Below are 12,948 nucleotides of genomic sequence, written 5' to 3'. Positions count from 1 at the left end.
TATTCTTGTAATAATTTAGTTGAAAGGATAGTTGTCATGGGACATGCTTGCAATCCCAACTACCTTGGTGACTGGGCTAGAGAGATTACAAGTTCAAGTCTACCTGGCTGGATAGCAGGATCTTGTCTCAAAAATGCAAATGAAGAAAACTTGAACAAGTAAAGAAAGTCAATAGAATTTTGAGTAAACAGATTGGAAGATTGAAGCACTCAGATTATACTACCAATCAGACACAAGACTGTGTTGTGATTAGAATCTGTGCTCCCTTTCCATCTTAATTGTTTTAAAGATGTATTTATGCACACTGTCTGTGTGTCTGGCATCTGCGGAGGTCAGAAAAGACAGTCAAATCTCCCGGAACTGGAATTAATGAATTGCTGTGAGCTAGCATGTGGGTGCTGGGTCCAGGTCCTCTGCAAGAGCAGCAAGTGCTTTTAACCACTTAATGCCCACCTTCCCATCCCAAAATGTGTGTGCTTGAAGATTAGAGAAAAAGGAACTTTGTTGCTCCAGGAAGTTTTTTCAGTGTTGGTGAAAGGATGTATATTTATGCAGAGTTTTGCAGGACGGTTTTCACCACAAGTAGGCTACCTCTCAAGTACCCTTTCCTCACATCTGTACCAGATGGGTGATAATTTTGTCACTTTCAACACTAATGTAGGTTTTATATATGTTAGTTTCTAAATGAAAATAAACCAAATGCTATAACCCTACAAAAGCCAAGGTTTCAGGAAGATGGGACAGGATTATCTTGCATGTTTTTCTACCTATGGCATGTTTATTGGTGCCCTCAGAATATGTGAAATGGTCTGTGACTATGGGATTTCAGCATTACTATAGATCTTATTGGGACTTTCCCCTCTGATGATTATGAGACAGTTAATGATCCCATTAATGTTTGATTTGATAAATAAGTAAATGTTATAGAACATTCCAATAGTAACATTAAATTGTGGGAACTTTCAGAGACCATTTCTTACAAATGAATTACTGTCAAGTGCTTTTAATTGTACTGTCAAGTACAATTAAAATTTTTTTTAAAAACTTAGGGAAAATAAAGAATTTAAAATGAACTCAGACATATTTGATGAACTTGCAAAAGATTTTTGCATGTAGTGGCTGATCTTAAGTGGAGTTTGCTATCTTTTTTTGTGAGATTTTTTTGTTTGCTTTTTTATTGACTTTGACAGACACTAATATTGTTTATGAAAGCTAGACCTCACTCTTTCAAATATTGCTTTTGTCTTGAGAAGTATTGTGGTTATGTAATGAATAAGATGTTTTTGTAACCTATGAACTGAGGGTAAGTGAGATTTGTAGCCCCCATAAGTATTTTGATATTAAAATTCATGTTAAGACGTATATCTTGTGCTATGTTTGTGTTGGCTCTTAGATGATTTTCAAGATGTGGTTTCTGATAACTTCCTGTAAATAAAGTTTCTCAACCAATGTGAAGTTTGTAACTTACTTCATATTACCTTCCTCCAGTGCTTTTCTAATTTAGGTTAAATTTTGACATGTTTCCCTATTGTTAAGGTCCTGATGACAAATTCAGTTCAGAAGCAAATTAATAGACCTTTCGTTCTTCAGTGATTTTACCTTAAAATTTAGCTCATATAGTGTTGCACAAAGTTACAGATTTGGAACGCCTTATGGATCTCTTTGAATTGTATTAATAAAATTTTTGTATGGGTTTGAATTTGGAGACTACCCAGAGTTGGGTGCTTTATCGTCCCCATAGGTAAGAATTAGTGCATCTTAATTGTGGCTATTTAATCATTATTTTGATACAGGATTTTCTCCATATTCACTAGAGTTTTACTTTGTGTTTGTATTTTATGAGTATTGATCATGCATAGACTGATGTGAAATGACCCCATAGGGCAAAGTTATGTCTTATGGAGAATGGTAGTAGGTCCCAATGCCTCTAAAGAGACTTGATTTTGTAAATTCCTTTCCCTTCCCTTCCGTCTTTCCTTCCTTTTCCTGCTTTTAAACAGGTACAGATGCTTACCCAGAATGTACTTTAGGAAAAATATTTATTTAAAAAATTAATTGTGAATATGTGTGTTTGTATATGTGTCAAATGTGTGCAAGTAAGTAAAGGTACCACTGGAAACAAGAGGCCATCAGATAGATATTCTAGAACTAGAGTTACAGGTGGTTGTGGGCCTCCTAGCATGGTGCTAAGAACTCTTGGGTGTTCTGAAAGAACAGTATAAAGTTTTAACTGCTAAGCCAACTGTCTAGCCCCCATATGCACTTTTTTCTACCAAATTGTTTCTAAATTCCCTTGCTTCTATCCTGACTGTTTGTTTCCCACCCCCTAGCCTTGTCTGCCCTTCTCTTTGGCTATTTGTCCGTCCCTCCGTCCTTCCTTCCTTCCTTCCTTCCTCCCTCCCTCCCTCCCTCCCTCCCTTTCTCCCTCCCTCCCTCCCACCCTCCCTCTCTCTCTCCCTTCCTCCTTCCTTCCATCCTTCCTTCATTTGAGCTATGGCCTTACCCCCCCCCCCCCCATTGAAGCATATTTTTTTTTATCAAAGTAGCCTAGTGATTAATATGTTGGCAAGTCTTCCCTTCATATAGACAATGTGGTCACATGGTACCCTTGCTACATCCTCTGTATATGGATTATTCCTGGTGTCTTCTTGTTTCCTCAGGATTTGCCCTCTTTTATTATCCCTTATCTTTTCTTTGTCTTTCTCCTCAGTGTAGATTATTTTCTTCTTTCTTTGGTGATACTGATCATCCTTGGAGGGAGAAAGGTCTGACCAAGACATGAAATATGCTAGTTTTCATTTTCTTCTTCCTTGTATCACCAAGGTAGTAAGAGTATGCCTCAATAAAGATTGAAGGCAATGTTGGAGAAAATCAGCCATGACCTAAAGCATATTATACTGTTGAATGAATGTTTAAATATACTGTTGAATAAAAGATTAGCTTCCTCTCTTAAGACCTCCCCAAAGTGGCTGCACAAGTTTGCATTCCCACCAACAATGGATGAGTGTTCCCCCTATTCCACATCCTCTCCAGCATAGGCTATCATTGGTGTTTTTGATTTTAGCTATTCTGACAGGTGTAAGATGGTATCTCAAAGTTGTTTTGATTTGCATTTCCCTGATCATTAAGGAGGTTGAGCATAACCTTAAGTGGCCATTCGAACTTCTTCTGTTGAGAATTTATCCACTCACTGAGACAGTGGGACTGATCTTATGGGAGCTCACCAAGGCCAACTGGACAGGGAGTGATGGAGCATGTGATCAAACTGGACACTCTGAATGTGGCTAGCAAAGAAGGCTGACTGAGAAGCCAAAGACAATGGCACTGGATTTTGATTCTACTGTATGGACTGACTTTGTGGGAGCCTGGTTTGTTTGGATGCTCACCTTTATAGACCTAGATGGAGGGGGGAGGACCTTGGACTTCCCTTGGGGCAGGGAACCTTGACTGTTATTAGGACTACAAAAGGAGGGGGAGTTGGGGAGGGAGAGGGAAAAGGGAGGCGGGGAGGGCGTGGAAATTTTTAATAAATAAATAAATTTTAAAAAAAAAGGACCTCCCCAGAATCGGTTTCCCACAAAGACTAGTAAGGCAGGTTTTCAAGCATTTTGTATATGTTGACTAAGAAGTGTTTTTAAATTTTTTTATTTTACTTATGTGTATAAGTGTTTGTTTGTATGTATGTATGTATTTATGTGTACCATGTATGTTCTTAGTGCTGTAAAGGTCAGAAGAGGGCATCAGATCCCCTAGAACTTGAGTTACATGTGGTTGTAAGCCAAACCTAGCTCCTCTGATAGAGGAGCAAGTACTCTTAATAGTTTAATTCTCTCTGCAGTCCCTAAAATAATATTATTTTTAGTTGATATCTAGTAATTATGGATGTTTATATTGTTCAAAAAGGGGAAATCTATTATTTAAGAGATACATCATGTTTGAGATATTACCATCCTGTCTGTGATTTTGAAATATTTAATTGTTCTTAATATAGTTATAGAATACTGTAGGTTAGTAGTGATTAGTATGAAATTGATGGGAAGAAAACAAAGATAAGGGTCTGTTGGGTGTATGCTGTGTGTTGGGTGTTTAGGAGCAGTGCTTTAAGAATGGTTGGTTCTTTAATGGCTAGTTCTTCAGAATCTCCAATGACAGATTTATCTAGTAAATGCGTTTTTATGCTCAGTTATTGCTTTACTGGAAATATGTATCTAATTGAAATTCTTTCTTAAAGCTTAGTGAATTTTATATTTTAAGTGTTATTCTTGGTAAATATTTTTGAAAAATTTAGCCTTTTGACAAATATATTTCACTTTTAAAGATTATGACTTCAGTTTTACTAAGAGTTGTAAGAACATTAGAATTAAAGTATGTTTTAAAGCTATATGAAATGTTATTTTAACTCATACCTTATTTGCTGTTGATCTTTAGGCTTTTTCCCCAGCAGCTCCCAAGGCTGTGATGCATTTCTCCGCCACAAGATGACATTGATTTCTCCCTCAGTTCTGAAGAAGTATGGCATTCCCTTTGACAAGGTTTGTTCCTCTTAGGCTTTCACAAGTAGGCTTTTCATTTTGTGGAATTTGTATTTTGGATGAACTTAAAAGTACTCTGTCTTGCATTGTTAAGAACACTTTTATGAGTGAAAAGAAGCTTATGCTCATTTTCTATAACATCAATAATTAAGTTGAATACAATTTGACTATTTTATTTTAAAATATATTTAGAAGAGTTTATGTATATATAATCTTTTGTTAGAGAATTTCATGCATGAATACATTATGCTTTAATAAAATCCACTCACTGTTCCCTCACATCCAGATCTTCCCTTATCTCCCCCACTATTTTTCCATCCAAACTTAATTGTGGTTTTCGTTTGTTTGTTTCTTTTTTTTATTATTATTTACAGAGTCCACTTAGTGTGTTATAGCTGGAGGATGGATAGCTTCCCAAGGGCCATATATATAAAGGGAAAAAAAAAAACACTGATTGTCCATTCACTACCAGATATCAGTTGCCAATAGCATGATCTCCTTCTCTATCCTTACTGAGATTATGGCTTGCTTGATAATTTTACAGTTTTTGTATATACAGTCATAACTGCTGTGAGTTCATGTGTGAAATGAAGCTATCATGGCTGGCAGATACTGGTTTTCTGCAGATATCTACTTGTCTGGTTCTTACCTTTCTGTCCCCACTTCCATAATGATTTTCAAACTTTGTGGGGAGGAGGAGTGATATAGACACTCAGTGATGCACAGTCCACAGTCTCTTAATCTCTGCACACTGGCCAGTTGTGGATCTCAGTGTTGATCATTGTCTACTTCTCTGACTGAAGGTTGAGAAATGCACCAACCAATAGGTAAAAAGCATAGAACTGTGCAAGGGACAGTTATCATTGTGGCCATTTATCCAAATAATTCTGATTGGTCTTTCCCTGGGGAAAAGGTTAATGACCTAGCCAAGCAAGAAGTGTGAACCTAGTTAATGGTACTCGGCATACCTTTCATCTTGTAGTGTGGACTCTAAATAAGCAAATAGTGGTTGGTTGCTACTGTAATAACTGTAACATGATTGCATGTGTGAGTTTTTCTTGCTGGCCTAGTGTTTATTGTATCTCTCAGGGTTCAAAATTTGATAAGACTGTTGATGACTTTTCTTCCCTAGTAGTGTTCTTACAATACTTTATTGCTATGGATAACCAGTATGGATGAAGCTTCTGCATCAGTACCAGCTTGATTTGTTTTTTCCTCACCCCCATATTTATAAGTCAAGTATGTTGTGCCTACCTCAGTTGGTAGAGGATAATCAAGAACAATGGCAATATCATGTAATGTTTAGGATAACTCACTGACGAACAGCTCAAAAAGATAACCCCTTTCTGACACTTGGCTTTTTATTTGAGTGTATCATTGTATCTAGGGGAGGCATTGTCCCCTTATTAATTATAGGATAACTTCATTTAAACTCTTTTTATATGTACATCTGTTTTTGGAAGCATCTAGGTAGTCACCATAATATGCCATTCAAAAAACTATTTAGTATTATTTATCTCTGCCACCCTGACCGCCCATCCGTCTACCCAATATAATGTTTCATATTGTTACTCCTCTTTTCCCCTTCATACTATCTGTTTTCTGTCTTTTGAAATCCATCCTCCTACTATGACTGGTAACTAGGTTCCTATTTTCTTTGAGTATTCCAATTTAAACAAATATTGAAAGATTCAAAGCCAGCATCTAGCACCCACTTGTACAAATGAACATGTGTTTTTCTTTTGGATTGGAATTACCACAGTCAATGATTATAATTCCGTCCATTTACCTGTGAATTTCACAATTATGTTTTTCTTCATGGCTGAGTAGCATTCTATTTATAGCACATTTTCCAGTTGTTAGGTTTCTAGGTTGCTTTGATTTCCTAGCTATTGTCAATACCATAGCAATGAACATGGAGGTGCAAATATCTCTATAGTAAGATATAGAATCCATTGGGAATATACCAGTAATTCTGTAACTAGGTCATATTGTATATCTATTTCTAGCCTTTTGAGTTATCTCCATACAGACTTTCAATAGTACAAGTCTTTCATACATGGGGAGTTGAATTTGTATAGAGCCAAAATTAGTATCTTATTTTATTTTTCTATATGTAGCTCTCCAGTTTGACTAATACTATCTGTTGAAGATGCTGTTTTGTTTTTGTTTTTTTTCCTGCGGTGTGCTTCTGGCTTCTTTGTCAGTTGTCAGGTGGCTGTAAAAGTGTTGTCAATAATCACATGACTGTAAGAGTATGGGGTCATATCCATTTATCAAGGTGTTTGTTTTTATGACATTGCCATATAGTTTTTATTACTATAGCTCTATAGTATAATTTGATACCAATGATGGTAATACTTCTAGCAGTGTTTTTATTGTTCATTATTGTTTTAATTATCTAGTCTTTCATGTTTCTGTATATATTTTGCAATTGTTATCTTTAATTTCTGTGAAGAATTGCATTTAAGTTTTGATGGAGATTGCATTGAATCTGGTGATTGCTTTGAGAGCATAATTGTTAATCCTACCAATTCATGAACATGAGAGGTCTTTTCATCCTCTGATAGCTTCTTAATTTCTTCCTTAAAGATTTTATTGTACAAGTTTTTTCGATCTTTAGCTAGCTTTAAATATCTATCTATCATCTATCTATCTATCTATCTATCATCTATCTATTCGTCCATTTACCTACCTACCTACCTATCTTTCTATATATGAGGTTGTTCTCATTGTACGGTACCAGCAGCCCACAAATAATGCCATGAAAACTCATTAATTATGAAAGTTTGGCTTTAGCTTAGGCTTCTTCTCAACTAGCTCTTCTAATATTTAACCCATTTATATTAATCTATATTCTTCCACATGGCACCTTCCATCTTGTACCTCCTATTCTGGCTGACAACTCCGCTTCTCTTCTTTCCAGAGTTCTCTCTCTTGCTGCCTCTAAGTCCCACTTATAACTCCTGGCCAGCTATTGACCATTCAGGTTCTTTTTTTTTCTCACATCAGTCATAGCAATACATCTTAAATATCACACAAAATACACATATACATACATGTATGTATGTATGCTTATGATTTTAAAATTTATTTAATTCCTTTTAGATATTTATGGATTAGATTGTTTCTCTGGGTTTTTCTCAGTATTTTTGTCATTGCCTACTGATTTTTGTGATTTTTTTTTCCTCAACATATTTATTGGTTGTAGCAGTTTTCTGGTGGTCTTTATATATGTATATATATACACACACATATATACACACACACACATACATATATATAAATATATGTGTATCATTTTCAAATAATGACTTTCTGGTTTCTATCTTTTCTGTTTCTGTTTTCTTTATCTTAGTTTACTGCACTAGTGAAGACTGCAAGCATTATTTTAAGGAGGAGTTGACAGAATGGCTATCCTCGTCTTATTCTTGATTTTAGTGGAAATGATGTGACTTTCTTTTCCATTTAATGAGACATTGTCTGTAGACTTGTTGTATATTGCCCTTATTATATTGAGATCAATCCCCTGTGTTTCTACATTCTATTAGAACTCTTATCATGAAAGGATGCTCATGGATTTTTGTCAGAGACCTTTAATAAGTGTAATGAGTTGACCCTGAGGCATCTGATCAGTGTTATTATAGGGTGGATTATGTTTATTGATTTACATATGTTGAACTATCCTTGTATCTCTGAGATAAAGCCAATTTGATCATAGTGAGTAACTTTTTATATGTCCTTTAGTTTTCAAGGTTTTTTTTTTTAAATTGAGAGCTTTTTTCTTTTATGTCATAAGGGGAATTGGTCTTTAATGCTCGTTTTTAGTTCAGTAGGCATGCTAAAGAATTTGAAAATATTCTTTCCCTTTATATTTTACCAAGAGAATTGAGGAGTGTTGTTGTTAGTTATCTGGATATCTTGGTAGAATTTTATTCTCAGTGCATCTGGCCTGGGTTTTTTTAAAACTTGGAGGATTTTCAATTTCTCGATCTATCTTATTTATTTATTATTGGTGTGTATAAATTATTTTTTAAAATTTTAGTTTAACTTTGGAAGGTCATATGCATCTTAAAACTTATCCATTTCTTTCAGAGTTTCCAGTTTAGTGGGACGTTCTTATGATTCTCTTGAGTTTCCTCAATGTCTTCCTGTTCATTTTTAATTTTATTGACTTTAGTCCTCTCTTTTGCTTAACTGGCTAGTTTTTGTCAATCTTGTTTATTGTTTAAAGAACAAATTCTTGTTTCTTTGGTTTTTTTGTTTCTCTTTCATTAATTTCATACCCAATCTTTATTGTCCTACTGGTTTGGTTTTGTTTGTTCTTGTTATTTCAGGGCCTGGAGGTACATTCCTCTATTATTATTTTTCCATTCTTTACTAACATGGTGTAATATTGCCAGGTGGTGATAGTACACCAATTTTATCCTAGCACTTGTGAGACTGGCAAAAGCAGTGTCACTCTTCTGCCCTCTTTTCTCTTTTTTATGCCAATAATTTGAGGATTTAGTATTTTAATGGTATACCACATTTTCTGTATGTTCCTATCCTGTGAGGGTTGTCCTTTATAAATTTTTCCTCTTTTTCTTTTTTTGTTGTTACGATTCTTCACTTTGTGTCTTGATACTCTATCATTTGCTTGTTTCATTTTATTTATTTGTAAGGCTTCTTTTAATTGAGATATTGAGTTTTTGATTTTCAACTTCATTTAAGCTTGTGTTTTCTTCAATGTTTATTTCTATTGAATTTGTTTTTGAAATCCCACATTATCTTTTGTTATTTTATTCAGGTATGTATTTTTATTCTTGATATAACTCAAGGTCTTTTTGTTATCGTTTTGGAGTGTTTTTGTCATTATAAAATTACATGCATAAAATTACATGTATTTTTTTTAAGTTTATGATTGTTGATTTTTTTTAAGTTCTTTGTCCTGAGGTTTCTATAGGACTTATGAACTTGACAAGAGATATTTTGTATTTGTTTCTGTGATTTGACCTGGCATGTGACCTTTATTCTTTGCTTGTATGTTTTTTGTGATAATCTGACTTTCCTTAAAGTGTTCAAGATTCACCAACATAACTACTCTGATAACAGTTGCACTGTGTACTCTTATATTTATATAGTGGACCTGATAAATATTTAGTTGCATATTTCCACACATTCATCCATTTTCCAAGGTTTTAGAAACTGAAATGTTAAGAGAATTATTTCCCTTTTCTCAGTAGTTGAAACATAACATTGCTTGGGCTTTATTTCAAATGCTTTTGGAGAATATTCTGTCAGTGAGAACTAAATAATAAAATTTTCTTTCACTTTATTTAAGATTTTAAAAGAACTACTATCTTTTCTAGGATTGGCAGATGCCTGGTTCCCAACTATTATTCTTCTGGATTTCATTTCATGCTGTCTATTCCTTTATTCTTTTGCCACCTGTGGCTGGTGATCCAGGGTAGTAAATCATAGTTTGTCTATTCTACTGTTAAAATTCTCTTGCCATTCATAATATATTTTTAATATCACTATTAATTCTACCACCATGAACATATTGGGTATCTGTGAAGAGCAGTAATGATAAATATCACAGCTGGGAGAGGTTTTGGGTAATAGAGAAGCACAGAACATAGATGACAGTAGTAGATAATTTTTCTGGGTTGTATCTGCAGCTGAGGAGAGTCCTTCATAGTCAATTCAATTCCAGTAATTGCTGACAACACATATTCTCCTTTTGCATTGTGGGTGCCAAAGATGGAACTCAAAATTTCAGGCACTTTTAACCACTGAACCATCTCATTACCTACAACTTTTCTCATTTTAAAATAGTTGTGATATCATGACATTTGTTTGCTGTTTTAAAAATAGAAAATGAGAGCGTATTCTAATCGTTACATGATTTGGAAAGTCTTATTGAACATTATGTCTCATCAAACCCTGCAGATCACCCAGGAGGCTGGAGAGTTTATGATCACTTTTCCTTATGGATATCATGCTGGTTTTAATCATGGTTTCAATTGTGCTGAGTCTACAAATTTTGCTACTGTCAGATGGATTGACTATGGGAAAGTTGCTAAATTGGTAAGTTTTATCTGAAAAGTAAAGCATATATAGTGTATTTCAGTTGAACGTCTGCAGCTTTGTTTTCATCATTCACACTGTGTGCCTCTCGCTATAGCGCCTTTTTCTTTTCAGTTTTGGTATATAGTCTTTCCATGAGCTGAAAATTCATGCCTGAAATTTTCTATTTTGACATTATTATAGGACAGTTTGCTGAGGAGATTTTTTGCTATGTATGCTTAGTTTCTCTCTCAAAGCTACCACTTGGGTTTCTTGCAATATTTTCTATTGACTGTGTTTTAAATAGATTTGTATTTCTCATGCTAAAGTTCAGTCAGTGGTTTAGAAAATAGGTTATAAAAAGAAGTGATTAGTTAAATTTGTTAAATTCTTAGTTAAATTTGATGACTAAAGGAATGTGGTAAAAAGATATTACTAAAGGTTCCTTAATACAGAAGTGAATTTCTCAATAATGTAAAACATACTTTAAAGTATATTTTAACATTTAAGTTGGTATAGAGTTCTGTTTGTAGCTCTTGTCAGCTGTATTTGTTGTAAGGCATAGACTTTGTATTTTCATCTACAATGAACAGTTTTATGAAATTAGTCTGCTTTCACCTTGTGCCATTAAAACAGAGATATTTTCCAAACAATTGATAGTAATTTTCCCTTTTTATGGCATTTCAGGAGAAGCAGAATGGTAGAGGGTTATGTCATAATGAAACTGTTTCACAGTATAGGAAGTTCATATAGAGGCAATGAGAGAAAAGATAAATGAAGCTTATGGGCCTTACTTTAGCTACTTTATAGTAGAAGTAACTGTATTTTTTCTATTCTGAGAAGAATTGTATGTAGAACCATTTTGTGAATTTAGGGAAAATTATTTTTAAGTTATATGCATATTTAGAAGATTCCATGATATTAAAATGTATATGTAAAATTCTAGCCTTTGGCAACTTAGGAAGCATTTGAATAAATTCTTAAGAAGTTTGATTCTTGGGCAGGTCCTTTTATATATACATTTGGTCATTTAGTCATCAATACCCTCTCACAACCCCTCCCTACACTTACCAAGTCCCTTTCTCTTCCTAACAAGTTCCCCTCCTATTTTTAAATTTGTGTTGTCACCTGGTTTAGTTTGTGAGCTACATGGTTCAATTACAGCTGCATGAGAATGGGTGGTGATTTTTAATCAAACGTGGGCAAGTATCTAGTGGCTACACCACTGAAGAAAATGATTAATGTCTGTTTCTGAGGGCTTGTTTTCAAAGGCACAAAGCTGAACTACTTCTTACTACTAATTGGTAGTATGGATTAAAATAAGACATTTCTTCCTTGTTGACAGCTATAAACAATGAGATAAGTTTTCCACATGTTTGTAGTAAGAGTGGACTGCAACTGGTGAGAAATGTGGATCTTGGTCTGCGTTAGAATCTCACTTGACTGAAGGTCACTTGGATCTGAGGTCTAACTTTTCTGCTCTTGCTTGATACAATATATATATATATTGAAAATACTTTAGGAAAATAATTTATTTTTCAACAAAATTAGAAAGATCCTCTTTTACTTTAAAAATTTGCTGTAGGCCAGGAGGTGGTAGCACACACCTTTAATCCCAGTTCTTGGATGGCAGAGATAAGAAGATCTCTGTGAGTTGGATCTCTGTGAGTTGAAGGCCAGCCTGATCTATATAGTGAGATCCAGGACAGGCTTCAAAGCTACAGAGAAACCCTGTTTCAAAAAAAAGAAGAAGAAGAAGATTTTCCGTAAGAGGAGAAGAATACATATGTATGTGAACATTCACTTTTTAGTTTTGGGAATTTTATTTAACTAGACACATAGTTATTGATTCACACTTTAGGCTAGCTAATTTAAAATGTTCCACATGTCCTATGTAGGCATTTCCCTCACCCCTTTCTTTATTCTTCTCAGGTACTACTCTGAGTACTTTAGATTTCTATTGCAGGTTTGTCAAAATACCATTTGTTGATGCTTAGAAATATCATCTCTTTATCTTCGTACAGTTTAGTTGGTTAGAGACTCAACTTTGACCTCACCAGCAAAAAGTCAAGTTGTTTTATAGACTAGGTTTGTTACTACAAACTGTGGGAACAAGCAGGATTTTCCTACCTTCCCTTGTTTAGTTTGTATCTCAATTATGTTTCTATTGCTATGAAGTGAGATGTGTCTCCTAGCTAACCCCACTCCATAGTCCGACCAACATGACTGCCCAAACATGAACTCAACAAGGACAATACAAATGGACATGACAAAGTGGAGTGGGGAAAGCCCATGAGGTCTTGCCTCCACAAAATACTATAGGCAGCAAAGAAAAGTTGGGATTGGGATAGGTGTCATTCCCTAG

At 34.7% G+C, this 12,948-nt stretch overlaps 1 protein-coding gene across 1 annotated transcript in view; it reads left to right on the top strand.

Annotated features, from left to right (window-relative positions):
- Positions 1–12,948, top strand: part of Kdm4c (lysine demethylase 4C) — a 172,856-nt gene that overhangs the window by 66,295 nt on the left and 93,613 nt on the right. Inside the window, exons 7-8 of the mRNA XM_085686138.2 lie at positions 4,429–4,532; positions 10,467–10,604. Coding sequence (XP_085542264.2) covers positions 4,429–4,532; positions 10,467–10,604 — 242 coding nt within the window. The remainder of the gene's footprint in view (positions 1–4,428; positions 4,533–10,466; positions 10,605–12,948) is intronic.

This window comes from Myodes glareolus, chromosome 3 (assembly GCF_982192425.1).
Source record: "Myodes glareolus chromosome 3, mMyoGla1.1, whole genome shotgun sequence".
Taxonomy (NCBI): domain Eukaryota; kingdom Metazoa; phylum Chordata; class Mammalia; order Rodentia; family Cricetidae; genus Myodes; species Myodes glareolus.
This window is presented reverse-complemented; position numbering and strand designations above follow the sequence as displayed.